This window comes from Coregonus lavaretus (genome assembly GCF_964263955.1).
Source record: "Coregonus lavaretus genome assembly, chromosome: 3".
NCBI lineage: Eukaryota > Metazoa > Chordata > Actinopteri > Salmoniformes > Salmonidae > Coregonus > Coregonus lavaretus.
Genome location: NC_139990.1, coordinates 54170012 through 54185874, shown reverse-complemented (window position 1 = coordinate 54185874; position 15863 = coordinate 54170012). Strand labels below are relative to the sequence as shown.

Sequence of the window (15863 nt, the reverse complement as noted above, 5' to 3'; positions counted from 1 at the left end):
GTTCCGGAGCTTGTATGGGCTGACTGGCCGATGGTGATGGCACGGAAGGTGGAGGTGTGGGTGTCCCTCTGGTCTCCCAGCGTTGAAGCGTGTTGATCACGTCCTGAAGGGTGGTCCCGATACGAAGGATCTGGTCATTCTGCTCGCGGACCCGCTCCTCCAGAGACTCAGGTGCTGCTGCGGCTCCTGCTGATTCCATCTTCGGTGTGTGATTCTGTCAGAAGGTGTGCTGTGAAGGTGTGGTGCAGGAATCAAGCGCAGGACGCAGGAACTTAGTCCAATAGACTTTAGTGAACCAAAACTCAAAACGAGTCAAAAGAGCTTGGATACGAGCGATTACGCACACAGGCGTAAAATCAAACAAAATAACAATAACGCACAAACACGTGCGAGAACCTCTCCAACACAGAGGAGCGAACGAAGCACAGACATACACGACAGCAAGTTCAATCACACACAACACATGACAAACACAACGAGAACTTATAGGACAATAATGAACGCTAAACGATAACAGGTGTACAACATCAAGACAAAACCAAACGAACATCGAAACATACAACGGTGGCAGCTAGTACTCCGGAGACGACGACCGCCGAAGCCTGCCCGAGCAAGGAAGAGAGGCAGCCTCGGCCGAAACCGTGACACTCTGTGGATCCCATCTATCTCATCTAGCTCTGACTGCCTGTGGATCCCATCTATCTCCTCTAGCTCTGACTGCCTGGCATGCAAATGAGCTGGGACAAAAGGTGAAATAGGACTTGAACAAAGCTGTGACATTTAGTTGCCATTTAGTGAGAGGGGGAAAATAATATGTATTTTTCTGTCAGGATTCAGGAATCACTCTCACATTCAGGGAGCTTAGTGAAATAGTATTCTAAGGCAAATGTATACTATTTTTCTCTCTGTCTACAATATATTTATCTGTGTTTCACACAGACACAGAACACACACACACACATACACACACTAAACCTCGGATATAATGAATGATGTTGTGAAATGGTGGAGTATTACACCAGGGAAGAGAGAAGCAATTCTCCCAATGCAGAAGCAAACACAAAAGAGCAGGGAGAACGAGAGTAATAAAAAGAGAGGAAGAGAGGGAGGTAGAGAGGAAAGAGAGAGGTTGTGCAGTCAGTCAGTCAGTCGATACAAAGTGGGTTTGGGGAGGTTTATGAGACAATGGCCATCGAGTCCCTGTCGCACTGATGGTTATTAGTATTATTTGTTATTATCATGATTTTCTCACAATTGATTTTTCCCTTTCTCTGACAACGAAAGAAAAATAGTTTTGCTCTCTCCCTATGTCCTTTCTCTAGGTTCTCTCTCTTCTCACCGCCTCTGTGGTTACTATGATACTATGGCCTTGGTCAGGAGGTCACAGTGGATTGTTGGATTAACCATGTTTCATTCTTCTTCTCCTTCACTATCCCCCTTTCTATTGTTACTCCCCCTGTCCTCTTTTCTTTTGGCCTTGCTTTTCTTTCCATATATTTATGCGTTTATCTCCAATTGTGTCTTGACTCCCTCCTACACTCTCTTCCTCCCTGTCTCCCTATATTCCTCCATCCCCTCCCCAGCGTTGAAGGACGACCGTTTCCAGATGGTACTCTTCACTCCCCGCCTCGTACGCATCACCCTCACCAACGTGAGCGTGTCGGACGAGGGCGGCTACTTCTGCCAGCTCTACACCGACGACACCCACCACCAAGTGGCCACGCTATCCGTGTCCGTCCCTCCCGACACCCCCACGGTGGAGGTGAAGCAGGAGGCCGTGGAGGGGGGCGAGGTGGAGCTCACTTGTCTGTCGCCACGCAGCAAGCCCCCCGCCACGCTGCGCTGGATCAGGGACCGCCGGGAGATACCAGGTCTGTCCATCCTTTGAAGATCTATGTCGCTCTGTCATTCTATCTATCAGTATCTGTCTGTCTGTCTTTGTTCAGTCATACCTCTCTCTCTGCATCTCTCTCGCTCTCTCTCTCTCTCTGTTCACTTCCTGCATTCCCTATCTATCCGCCTGCCTGTCTCTGTGTCAATCTATCAATCTGTCTCTCTTTCTCAAACTCCAGTATACTCTCTCATTTTCTGTCTAGCCTTCAATCTAGCTCCCCCTTTACTCCCCACCTGATAAGCCTTCCATCCTGCTATCACTCTGTTTACCATTTAATCTGTCCTTCTGTCCATCTCTTTCTCTCTGTTTGTCTATCCCTCTGTCTGTCCTGTTATACCCTCCACCTCTCTCTTATTTCGCTATTTTTTTCTCTCACTCCCTCTCTCACTCCCATCCTGTCTCTCCATCTCAATCTCTAACTCAGCACGTCTCTGTGCCCTTACACTCTGTCCTTTCCCTCACTCCTCTTCTCTTCATCCCCTCTTCCTCTCCTCCTCTTCTCTCTCTCTGTCTCCTCCTTTCATGCCGTGTTCACAACGATGTCTGTCCCCTGATGTGACAAGGTTACGTAGCAAGCGCCGTGGGCTGATGCGTGGGGCCTACAGCAGCCAGCAGACAGCCCTGCTTTCTGTTCTGCTCTGTTGTGCTGTGGAGGGGGCCCTGTGACATTAAAGGTTAGGCTCCAGATCCTGACAGATAGAATGTATCAGTAATTAAGACAGTATCTCCCTGCCCTCATCTCACGCTTCAATTGGGCCTGCTTCTGTTCACTCAGCTGAAATAATTGAAAACTCAGCATGGTGTTAGTTATTGTCATATTTTTACAAACTGCTATTACGTGACCGCGAGGCCTCAGTTTTGGCCTCTACCATCCCTCCTCCTCTTCCTCCTCCTCTTCCTTCTCCTCTTCTTCCCCTGCCTCTTTTGGAGTCTTTTTATATTTTTAATCGCATCTCACGCTCTCTTTATCTGTCTTTTATGTCTGAGCCTGTCCGGATCCCTCTCTCCTCTTCTCCTTGTCATCAATCACGCCCTTCTCACTCTCTCCATGTGTCCTTCTCTCTTCTCCCTTCTCTCTTTCTTCTTTCGCCCGCTCCCTTTCCCTCTCTTCTCTGTTGCTATCGCTCCTCGTCCTCTGTCTGACTCAATACATTTCTGATATGCTCCCTCCCTCCCTCCCTCCCTCCCTCCCCTTCTCTAGGTGTGGTGTCCCAGCAGGAAAATGGGAAGACAGTGAGTGTGTCCAGTACCATCCGTCTACCTGTGGAGAGGAAAGACAACGGGGCAGCGGTCAGCTGTGAGGCCTCCCACCCCGCCCTGGGGGGTCAGAAGAGGGTCCGCCACTACCGCCTCGACGTCCACTGTGAGTGACTGGTCAGCCACCGAGGGTTACCATGGCAACACACTGGCGCTGTATCACCTTCATTTCTGATGGTCATGACTCATATGTGTTTGGTGTCTGGGGTGGTCAACCCTTCTGTTATAAATGACTTATCAACTCACCATTTATGAGTTTGATCAGCATTTTCTACACTTTAAATCTACATAATCAGTGTCATTGCCAAACTGTTGCCGCTTAAATGGCCCTGCATGGCTATCACAGCAACACATATGAGTACTTCCTCAGATGTGTCTATTCACCGAAGCCATTAACAAAGCAGCAGCTGTTTCACGCTGAGGGTTGTTATGATAACAGAACCTCCAACCGTCACTCTGATTGGTTACCATGGTAACAAATGTGTTACAGTTCCTTCCTCCTCCTCTCTCCCTAGTTGCCCCCACAGTGAGGATCATCCCTCCCCCTGGCATCCTCCGAGAGGGAGACTCTCTCAGCCTCACCTGCTCCATCACTGGCAACCCACTGTGAGTGTGTACTGTGTGTGTGTGTGTGTGTGTGTGTGTGTGTGTTGTATGTACACACATTTATGAGATTGTTTGATTGGTTTGTGCATTTGCTGTGTGTGTATGCTGTGCTCACACTACAGCTGGTTTAGGAGTATCTGTAGGAGTTGAGACATTCTCTGGATCCCCATAAAGTGTCTGAGGAGGCCGTAAACAAGCCCCTTGTAGACACTGTGATGTGTTTGTTGTGCATGTGTGTTTCTGAGGCAACTAAAGCCTCTTCATTACGCTCTATAAAAACTGGTTTGTGTGTGTATGTGCTTGTGTGTGTGTGTGTGTGTGTGTGTTTGTATGTGTATGTATGTGTGTGTGTGTGTGTGTGTGTGTGTGTGTGTGTGTGTGTGTGTGTGGTGAGTAAAGCCATAGTAAAGCCCCACAATAAAGCCAGGCTGAGGAGCCAGTATGTGTGGCCCAGTGAGGATCAGTAACAGCCAGCTGGGGACAGTGACATGAGAGATGGGGCTGTGGTGGCTGATCCACTGGACTGCCCCTGCCTCATCTCACGCTGGAGTGACCTCACCACACGCTCCTTAACACACACCCCCGGTACCCCCCTCACTCTCAGGCCCCGGACAAACTTCCTGTTAACCGTTAATCACCAATTCATTACACTGCCTGTCTTTGTTGGAGGGGTGTGTTTATTAAAGTGTGTGTGTGTGTGTGTGTGTGTGTGTGTGTGTGTGTGTGTGTGTGTGTGTGTGTGTGTGTGTGTGTGTGAGGATGAGCAGGGGGTTTTAATGAGATGCTTTCCTCAGGGATTAGGGTGTAGATGAGCTGGGATTGTAATCTGGCCAGGGTGGGATGAGAGGGACAGCCAGCACAGCACAGGGGATGCACACACACACACAGGGATTTGTGTCTTTGTGTGAGAGTGTGTGGTGTGTCTGTGTGTGTGTTCGTTGTTGCGTGTAATCCAATAATCTTTTGTCTCACTCGCCTTCTGTCTCACTTTTCTTTGTCTTTCGTGTCTCCACCTCTTTCTCTCCATCTTCCTGTCTTACTCTCTGCCTCTCCCTCTCTCATCTCTCCCCCATAAATCTCTGTCTCTCTATCTCCTTCCCTGGCTCTCTCCTCCCATGTCCCGCTTTCCCTCTCTCCGTCTGACACAACATCTTTCTTTGCTCCCTCTCCTCTCCTTCTCTCTCTCTGTCCATAAATCTCCCCAATTATTTTCTGTCATGCTGTTTTCCTCTCCGTTGGTCTAACTTAAAATCTCTCTCACTCCCTCCTCGCCTTTTATTTCCCATAACCCCCCTCTCCCTCCACCACTCTCTCATTTTGTCCTAATCTTTTCTCTCTTTCTACTCCCCAACGCTGCTTGCTCCCCTTGTTTCTCCCCCACTCTATCTAATTCTCTCACTCTTTCCTCTCCCACTATCTTCTTTCCCTCCCTCCCTCTCCCTCCGTCCACTCCCTCCCTCCTGTCTCTCTCTGCAGGCCTAGGGATGTCCAGTGGTCTAGGATTAATGACACCTTACCTGAGAGGGCGGAGATCTCTGGCCCCACCCTCCAGGTGTCCCGTCTCAGCCAATCACACAACGGGACCTACCTGTGTCAGGCGCAGAACAACTATGGCCGTGCCGCCGACCACTACACGCTGCTGGTGTACGGTGAGCCACCTTCGCCATGACAACCACTGCCTTGCGGCGAAAAGTTGCCCTAAGGCACAGATCTAGGATCAGCTTACCCTCCATATCCTCCGAATCCATTCACCATCAATCCTAGCGTAGCTTTTTGAATGAGACACCAGAAGCATATCACAGACACAGATGTAGACATCAAACGTGTGAGCCACTTCATCAGTTGTTTATACTTTACAGATGTGAGACTGCGAGGGGAACAGGGGGTCGGGCTAGGGGTTGAGTTTTTAACTCAGCATCTGTAGACAGTATAGTCAGTGTACCCAATGGCTGTGGCCCCCTAGTGGTTGCTCCTTTCACTGCAACCTTTACATCTGACAGCTGAAGATCAAAAAAAGTGTAGGAGGAAGAGAAAGAGGGAAAGCGGGAGATGGAGACAGAGGGGGGTTGTTGCGTAACATTTTGGGTCGCCTTAGGCTACGCCCCCATCCGCTCCCCTACTCCCCCCTTCCCCTCCTCCCATAATCCCCTCCCTCCTTACCCTCTCCTGAGCAGTAGCGGCGGGTGGCGGGAGCGGCAGGCATCAAACGACACTCTAACCGTCCTCCGTTGAGAGAGGAGGTGGGTGGGAATGCCACCTTTCATCTAGCCAGAGCAGCCACCACCAGAGCTAAAGCCACACTCTCTCTCTCACTGTGCCAACCAGGTTAGGCATGCCTGGCTTTGAAGTCCGTCCACACTTCAAGAAAATGTTCTTCTCTTCCTTCGTCTCTATCGTCTGTCTCCTAGAATGGTTCTTCTTTTTCTGGGTCTTCGTTCTTTCTTCTTCTTATTTATCTGTTTCCCTTCCTCTCTCTGTCAAGCGATCCTCCTGTTTTTCTCTTTCTATATATCTTTCTCCTACTCCTTCTCTCTAAATGTCTATATCTCTTATCCTCTCTTTGTTCTATCTCTCTCTCTCTCTCTCTCTCTCTCTCTCTCTCTCTCTCTCTCTCTCTCTCTCTCTCTCTCTCTCTCTCTCTCTCTGCTTCCCTCCTACTTTTCTGACCTTGGCAGTAGTTTGCCCTCTTTTTTGGGTGTACTGGAGTTCAGAGCTCCCTGGAGGGGGTCCTGTCTTGTCGAGTCCAAGAGGGACAGAGAGAGGGGGAGATGAAGGAGGTAGAGAGAGGAAGGGAGGGAGAGAGGAAGAGAGAGGTCGAAGTCAGGTTAGTGTTCAGTTAGGGGCTTGGATTAGCCACGCATGCCTCTGGAAATCCCAAGGTGCACTGGGGTGGGGCACCTGACACGGCAAGACTTTGTGGCGACGATGAGTCAGCTAAAACAGCTCACTATGACAGATCTGAAAAACTCCCCCTCACACTGTCAACCAGCTCCCAGAGTTATCTAGTGTCTGATGTGGCCGTGAAGCGCAAAATCAGGACAAAACGGAGGCCAATTTGTTGCAGGAGCTTTTCGCTGTGTCTGGATGAAATCTTTGAAAACCAGATAGAGAGTGAGAGGTTGGTGAGTCTCTGTGGAGCCTGGCCCAATGAAGTGAAATCTTTATTCAGCAGGTTTAAGTCTGTGTGTGTGTGTGTGTGTGTGTGTGTAAGTGTGCATATGTGTGTTTGTGTGTGTGTGCATGCTAATTTGTGTGTGTGTGCGCGTGCATGTTTGTGTGTGTGAGAGAGAATGTGGATGTGCATGCGCATTATACACGTGCACGTGTCAAGCTCCCACGTACATATGTAATATAGATATGAGGTTTTGTTTTGGGTGAGCTGAATGCACAAGAGAGCCTGTACTCATCGGATTGCTGTTAGTCTGGATGGAGCGTTGGTTGGTTGCAGTCGCCACCATTGTTAAGGAGCGAGATGGTGGTGGGATGGTGTGGTGGTGGTGGGATGGTGTGGTTGCAGTGCGGTGGGATGGCGTGGTGGCAGTGTGGTGGGATGGCGTGGTGGTGGTGTGGTGGGATGGCGTGGTGGTGGTGTGGTGGGATGGCGTGGTGGGATGGCATGGTGGTGGTGTGGTGGGATGGCGTGGTGGTGGTGTGGTGGGATGGTGTGGTGGTGGGATGGTGTGGTGGTGGTGTGGTGGGATGGCGTGGTGGTGGTGTGATGGGATGGCGTGGTGGGATGGCATGGTGGTGGTGTGGTGGGATGGCATGGTGGTGGTGTGGTGGGATGGCATGGTGGTGGTGTGGTGGGATGGCATGGTGGTGGTGTGGTGGGATGGCGTGGTGGCGGTGTGGTGGGATGGTGTGGTGTGGTGTTGTGGTGGGATGGCGTGGTGGCAGCGTGGTGGGATGGCGTGGTGGTGGTGCGGTGAGATGGCGTGGTGGTGGTGTGGTGGGATGGCGTGGTGGTGGTGTGGTGGGATGGCGTGGTGGTGGTGTGATGGGATGGCGTGGTGGGATGGCATGGTGGTGGTGTGGTGGGATGGTGTGGTGGTGGTGTGGTAGGATGGCGTGGTGGGATGGCATGGTGGTGGTGTGGTGGGATGGTGTGGTGGTGGGATGGTGTGGTGGTGGGATGGCGTGGTGGCGGTGTGGTGGGATGGAATGGTGGTGGTGTGGTGGGATGGCGTGGTGGTGGTGTGATGGGATGGCGTGGTGGTGGTGGGATGGTGTGGTGGTGGTGTGGTGGGATGACGTGGTGGCGGTGTGGTGGGATGGCATGGTGGTGGTGTGGTGGGATGGCGTGGTGGTGTGATGGGATGGCGTGGTGGGATGGTGTGGTGGTGGTGTGGTGGGATGGCGTGGTGGCGGTGTGGTGGGATGGCATGGTGGTGGTGTGGTGGGATGGTGTGGTGTTGTGGTGGGATGGCGTGGTGGCGTGGTGGCAGTGTGGTGGGATGGCATGGTGGTGGTGTGGTGGGATGGCGTGGTGGTGTGGTGGTGTGGTGAGATGGCATGGTGGTGGTGTGGTGGGATGGCGTGGTGGTGTGGTGGTGTGGTGAGATGGCGTGGTGGTGGTGCGGTGGGATGGCGTGGTGGTGGGATGGCGTGGTGGCAGTGTGGTGGGATGGCGTGGTGGTGGTGTGGTGGGATGGTGTGGTGGTGTGGTGGTGGTGCGGTGGGATGGCGTGGTGGTGGGATGGTGGTGGTGGTGGTGCGGTGGGATGGCGTGGTGGTGGGATGGCGTGGTGGTGGTGCGGTGGGATGGCGTGGTGGTGGGATGGTGGTGGTGGAGCTCAGAGGAGAACGTTACTGATTGTCTCTGCAAAGCCCTGAGGGCCTGCTTATGTAATTGAACTGAGCTGCTGTGCTCAGATGGATTGCTGCAAGCCAATAAAGCCCATTAGAACTGAATTGCATGAGAGAGTGTTGGAGATGGATGGAAAGTGCGAAAGAGAGCAGGAGAGGAGGAGAGAGAGAAAGAAGGTGAGGAGGAGAGAAAGAGATAGAGGCAGGAGTGAGAGGAAGACAGTAAATAGAGGGTGAAAATGTAGTGAAAGGGAATAACAAGAGAGAGACAATAGAGTGAGAAGATAGACAGGAGAAAAGAGAATGGGTAGAGGGATGGATGGAGAGATATAGTTGTGGTTTGGGGGAAGATGAGTGCTGGGAGTGAGGGGGGTTAGGATAGGGGGAGGGAGAGAGAGAGGGTGGGAGTGAGGGGGGTTAGGATAGGGGGAAGGAGAGTGAGAGAGAGGGTGGGAGTGAGGGGGGGTTAGGATAGGGGGAGGGAGAGAGAGAGGGTGGGAGTGAGGGGGCTTAGGATAGGGGGAAGGAGAGCGAGAGAGAGGGTGGGAGTGAGGGGGGGTTAGGATAGGGGGAGGGAGAGAGAGAGGCGGGAATGAAGGAGGGGGGTTAGGATAGGGCGAGGGAGAGAGAGAGGGTGGGAGTGAGGGGAGGTTAGGATAGGGGGAGGGAGAGAGAGAGAGGGTGGGAGTGAGGGGTGTTAGGATAGGAGGAAGGAGAGAGAGAGAGGTTGGTAGTGAGGGGTGGGTTAGGATAGGGGGAGGGAGAGAGAGAGGGTGGGAGTGAGGGAGGGAGGGGTTAGGATAGGGGGAGGGAGGGAGAGAGTGAGAGAGGGTGGGAGTGAGGGGTGTTAGGATAGGGGGTAAGGAGAGAGAGAGAGGTTGGGAGTGAGGGGTAGGTTAGGATAGGGGGAGGGAGAGAGAGAGGGTGGGAGTGAGGGAGGGGGTTAGAATAGGGGGAGGGTTGAGAGAGAGGGTGCGTGAGAGTGAGGGAGGGAGGGAGGGGGGTTAGGATAGGAGGAGGAAGAAACAGAGGAAAGATGAGATGAAAAAACCTGAATCCTAGGTGGTGTTTTTCCCCTTGTGGCTCTTGACAGTCTTCTATTGACAGTGAGAAAGTCAATGTAGTGCAGGCTATGGCCAAATCAATGTGGAGCAGCGGGAAGAGACGAGGCCTTCTGACCAGCAGCTAGATTACATTTAACCTTGTGTTGTGAGTGACACATAGCTTACTGTGCTTTAAGCCAAGGCTGCAGCACTGGAACAGAAAAACACGCAGAAACAGGGAATGTTCAATCATATGTGAGTGTTTTATCTCTCTAGCTTAAGGAATGATATTTGAGAGAAATGTCGTTATCAACAACTTCAATATGCAAATGAGAAAACAGCCGTGAATATAGGTGTCTGAGTGGTGAGCGTACAGAATAACAATATGATAGGAGAATGCCTTGCGGTGATTTGACTGGCTGTACAGCCGCATAGTAATGAAGCTTTAGAGAGAGAGAGAGAGTGCTCATAGAGGAATGGAATAAGAAATGGAACAAGGGAATGTGGAAGCGGAATGAAAGAGTGCGTGGGAGAGAGGAGAGTGATTAAGGTTGAGGAGGATCGCCTCTGAGGGAGAGAAGAGAGATTTGAGTAGAGAGAGGAGAGGATGTTGGAGGAGAGATGAGGGAGAAAGAAAGTGAGAAATGGAGAGAAGTCATTATTTATAAGTCTTCCCAGAATTAAGTTTTAACGGTCAAGAGATATGAATCAGTGTCCAATTAATTAGCCGACTGACCCTGCCCATTAATCCCTCTGCCTCAGGTGAGACACACACACACACACATATTGACCCATTCCCCAGTGAACTCGCTCTCTTTCTCTTACATACTGACCCATTCCCCAGTGAACTCGCTCTCTTTCTCTCACATATTGACCCATTCCCCAGTGAACTCGCTCTCTTTCTCTCACATATTGACCCATTCCCCAGTGAACTCGCTCTCTTTCTCTCACATATTGACCCATTCCCCAGTGAACTCTCTCTCTTTCTCTCACATACACTCCAAAATCTGTACTTCTGCTGTCCCCATAGGATAACCCTTTTATGTTCCAGGTAGAATCCTTTTTGGTTCCAGGTAGAAGTCTTTTGGGTTCCATGTAGAACCCTCTGTGGAAAGGTTTTTACATGGAAGCCAAAAGAGTTATACAGTGAGGGAAAAAGGTATTTGATCCCCTACTGATTTTGTATGTTTGCCCACTGACAAAGAAATTATCAGTCTATAATTTTAATGGTAGGTTTACTTGAACAGTGAGAGACAGAATAACAACAACAAAATCCAGAAAAACGCATGTCAAAAATGTTATAAATTGATTAGCATTTTAATGAGGGAAATAAGTATTTGACCCCCTCTCAATCAGAAAAATGTCTGGCTCCTAGGTGTCTTTTATACAGGTAACGAGCTGAGATTAGGAGCACACTCTTAAAGGGAGTGCTCCTAATCTCAGCTTGTTACCTGTATAAAAGACACCTGTCCACAGAAGCAATCAATCAATCAGATTCCAAACTCTCCACCATGACCAAGACCAAAGAGCTCTCCAAGATTGTAGACCTACACAAGGCTGGAATGGGCTACAAGACCATCGCCAAGCAGCTTGATGAGAAGGTGACAACAGTTGGTGCGATTATTCGCAAATGGAAGAAACACAAAATATTGTCAATCTCCCTCAGCCTGGGGCTCCATGCAAATATCTCACCTCGTGGAGTTGCAATGATCATGAGAACGGTGAGGAATCAGCCCAGAACTACATGGGAGGATCTTGTCAATGATCTCAAGGCAGCTGGGACCATAGTCACCAAGAAAACAATTGGTAACACACTAAGCCGTGAAGAACTGAAATCCTGTAGCGCCCGCAAGGTCCCCCTGCTCAAGAAAGCACATATACAGGGCCGTCTGAAGTTTGCCAATGAACATCTGAATGATTCAGAGGAGAACTGGGTGAAAGTGTTGTGGTCAGATGAGACCAAAATCGAGCTCTTTGGCATCAACTCAACTCGCTGTGTTTGGAGGAGGAGGAATGCTGCCTATGACCCCAAGAACACCATCCCCACCGTCAAACATGGAGGTGGAAACATTATGCTTTGGGGGTGTTTTTCTGCTAAGGGGACAGGACAACTTCACCGCATCAAAGGGACGATGGACGGGGCCATGTACCGGTTGAGAACCTCCTTCCCTCAGCCAGGGCATTGAAAATGGGTTGTGGATGGGTATTCCAGCATGACAATGACCCAAAACACACGGCCAAGGAAGCAAAGGAGTGGCTCAAGAAGAAGCATATTAAGGTCCTGGAGTGGCCTAGCCAGTCTCCAGACCTTAATCCCATAGAAAATCTGTGGAGAGAGCTGAAGGTTCGAGTTGCCAAACGTCAGCCTCGTAACCTTAATGACTTGGAGAAGATCTGCAAAGAGGAGTGGGACCAAATCCCTCCTGAGATGTGTGCAAACCTGCTGGCCAACTACAAGAAACGTCTGACCTCTGTGATTGCCAACAAGGGTTTTCCCACCAAGTACTAAGTCATGTTTTGCAGAGGGGTCAAATACTTATTTCCCTCATTAAAATGCAAATCAATTTATAACATTTTTGACATGCGTTTTTCTGGATTTTTTTGTTGTTATTCTGTCTCTCACTGTTCAAATAAACCTACCATTATAGACTGATCATTTCTTTGTCAGTGGGCAAACGTACAAAATCAGCAGGGGATCAAATGCATTTTTCCTTCACTGTACCTGGAACCAAAAGGGTTCTACCTGGAACCAAAAATAGTTATTCAAAGGGTTCTCCTATGGGGACAGCCAAAGAACCGTTTTAGGTTCTAGATAGCACCTTTTTTTCTAAGAGTGTACTCTCTACCTGTCTCTCTGACTCACACACGTATGCAGACCCACATGCACGCCACAAACACGCACTTGTGTGTTGCATAAGTGACAGGAAGGTTGGACACTGACGGGATAGAGGGAGGATGTGGACAAGTGAAGAAAGAAGACGTGGAGGAGGAGAGAGTGATGAGGGTTATGCTGACGTAAGAGGAGTGGCAGAGGAAGAAGAGATGGATGATCTCAGGGCCAGTGGGAGAGGAGGGAGAGAGGGAGAGCAGACGGAAGAGTAGTTACCAATAAATTACTCTAGAAATAGGTGTGCATGTGTCTGTGTGTGTGTGTGTGTGTGTGTGTGTGTGTGCGTGTGTGTGTGCGTGTGTGCATGCGTGCGTGTGTGTGTGTGCGTGCGTGCGTGTGTGTGTGTGTGTGCGTGCGTGGCGCGTGGAAGAGAGAGACACAGTGGTTCGATGAAACAGATCTTTACTGCACCCTGCTGTTTCAAAGGAACAATTTGATGAAGTGTCTCTCTCACACACACACACACACAGCCTCTCACTCAATTCAACTGTCTGTCACTTAAAACCCCTTAACTGGACTTGTACCCTCACTGTCTCTCTCAACAGGCATTTTACCTTACCATTGTGTCAATATCCAAACTATTGTCTCATATTGAATGTGTCTGTCCCATAACATTGTTCCACAGAGAATGCTTCCATCAAACACAATGTCTTCTGTCTCCCTAGCTACTGAGTCATAGACAATGTGTCTATGGTAGAAAATATGTCTGCATCCCAACCATTGTCTTATAGTGAATGTGTCGATATCATTTGCCAATGTCTGTCTCCCTAGCTACTACTCTATAGAAATATATGTCATAGTAGAACAAAAATCTGTAGTAACCCTACCATCTAGAACAGTGGTCACCAACCTTTTCTGAGTCAAGATCACTTTCTGAGTCAAAATGCAAGCCAACATCTGCCGCTCAGATCTTTTTTTAAATGACTTTAAAAACATAAGCCTATGCAACATTAACCAATTAAAAACAGTTCTGTAGCAATGAGGTTTGTGCAGTAGGCTATAGGCCCAATACATTATCACTGCATATTGGCTATGCTTGAATTGCCCTGGAAATGTTCTTCTCAGACCATTTTGAAATTATGTAGGTATATGATCACACTGGTAATAGATCATTTGTTGTATTACTTGTGAGATACAGCTGAGTAGCACAGCTGAGCGGCAGGTAGCTTAGAGGTTAAGAGCGTTGTGCCAGTAACCGAAAGGTCGCTGGTTCTAATCCCCGAGCCGACTAGGTCGAAAATCTGTCGATGTGCCCTTGAGCAAGGCACTTAACCCTAATTGCTCCTGTAAGTCGCTCTGGATAAGAGCGTCTGCTAAAATGTAAAAAAAATAATCATTTATGTTTTATTACTGGACTGATGGCCTGCATCTGATGGTCAGTCTGAGGGGAGGGAGGGAGCAGCGGTGAGTCTGCCTTTCACCTGACTCACCGACACCTTCCCTCCGCTCTGCCTCCCTCCGCTGAGAAAAGGGGACAGTTTAACCAGTCTTCCAGCTGATGGATAAAATCAAGTCGCACTGCATTATTTCTGCCTCATGCTCCTATGACCAGAGAAAGTGAAATATTCCTCGATATTAAAAGACGCAAGCCCTAATAATAACACAAGCTTATCGGAACACTGCTATACTCATTCATTGCAGCTGCAGTGCAGGTTCAAGCGTGAGTGGGAGAATGCGCATTTTATGGCATATAAAAGTGTTGACAGTGCTGAATAACAACTTAAACATGAACTTACACATAAAAACAGCAGCTTTTTGCTGTGTTCGTTGAGTCTCTCTCTTGTCATGGTTTTAAATGTTTTGAAATCTCACAGTATCAACTTTGATGTGCGTTCAAGGTTTCTTTTTACAGTCTATGGCTCGAGGAAACTGCAGACACGGTGATCTGAGCTATCTGATTGGCCAGTGGTAGGCCTATAGGTACACTTGATTTGCTCTCTGGGCCTGCCGGGTAGGCGGAGTTCTACCTTCAGACAAATGAAATGGTTCAAAATGCCTTCCCGGTGCTAGGGCTGCTGAATCAAGTGCACCTACCGCCAACAGTGCAAAATGAATAGAAAATAGGAACGCAAGGCTTTATCGTTGGGTTTTTTACCCCAAAAAATGGTGATCGACTAGGAATGCCTTGGAGATTGACCAGTCGATGGCGATCGACCGGTTAGTGACCACTGATCTAGAACCTGTTTTCATAGAAACTATGTTTGTCTTGTAGAGAATAGTGTGTTACCCTTGCCTTGTCTGTTGTAGAGAATGTGTCTGTCACTACCATGGTCCTTCCCACCTCCCATCACGCCACCTCCCATCACGCCACCTCCCACCCAACCACCCTCCTCCTAACCCCCAGCTACGCACCGGACCCCCGAGGTAATGTACACCCCTCCCTCACCCTTAACACACTCCTCTCCATCTCCATCCTTCCCTTCCATCATGGTCACCATCACCGCCTCTATCAGCTTTTCTCCTCCTCGCTTCGCTGTCCTTTTCTTTTCACCGTCACTGACACACGTTCTCCCTTTGTCCGCTGTAACCTTCCCTTGACTGGCCTTCCCACACACGCTCTCACATACATACACACACATTCCCCCACTCTCATCAATGGCTGGGTGATGCTGTGCTCTGGCCACTCAGTGATTGTGTGGTGGCTGTGTCAGTGTGTAAGTCCCATGGGGTGGGAGCACACATGTACTGTGTTATTGGTACAGACCCAGGGATGGGACGGTCATAGGACTTCTATGAGGAACACAAGGATCTGTGGGTGGAATGACACACACACATGCACACGCACTTGCATGCACACCCACACACACACACACTCACACACACACACACACACACACACACACATAGGGCCGGCTCTAGCCTTTTTGGGGCTCTAAGCGAGATTTGTGTGGCCCCCCTCTTGGCAGTGGAGAGAGAAATGTACGTTTTAAAGTTAATTTCCTGCAGTCCTACACATTTTGCCATGGGGCAGAGAGAACATTTTGCAATTTTATTACAAATTTCATCCCATGTGTCACGACTTCCGCCGAGGCTGCCTCCCCTCCTTGTTCGGGCAGGTTTCGGCGTTCGTCGTCACCGGCTTACTAGCTACTGCCGATCCCATTCTCATCACTCCACTTGTCATGTCTTGTCTTGTCAATCACACACACCTGGTGCTCATTCCCCTAATTAGTATGTGTATAAGTGTTCCCTCTGTTCCCCTTGTCTTTGTGAGTGATTGTTTCATTGTGAGAGCGAGTAGCTCGGTTGAGCTACTCTTCCATTTGTTATTGCCAAGGTGGAATATTTCCCTTGTGATAGTTTCGTTTTGACGCTTGGTGCGTTTTATTTATATAAATGGTATAACTCTGGACTTCGTTGTTTTACC

At 49.5% G+C, this 15863-nt stretch overlaps 1 protein-coding gene across 1 annotated transcript in view; it reads left to right on the top strand.

The window, feature by feature from the left end:
- The window catches only part of LOC311122013 (cell adhesion molecule 4-like), a 159822-nt gene that overhangs the window by 128960 nt on the left and 14999 nt on the right, over nucleotides 1-15863 (top strand). The window contains exons 3-7 of the mRNA XM_084158022.1: nucleotides 1584-1871; nucleotides 3096-3257; nucleotides 3667-3757; nucleotides 5234-5406; nucleotides 14744-14860. Of these exons, the coding sequence (XP_084014148.1) occupies nucleotides 1584-1871; nucleotides 3096-3257; nucleotides 3667-3757; nucleotides 5234-5406; nucleotides 14744-14860 (831 nt within the window). The remainder of the gene's footprint in view (nucleotides 1-1583; nucleotides 1872-3095; nucleotides 3258-3666; nucleotides 3758-5233; nucleotides 5407-14743; nucleotides 14861-15863) is intronic.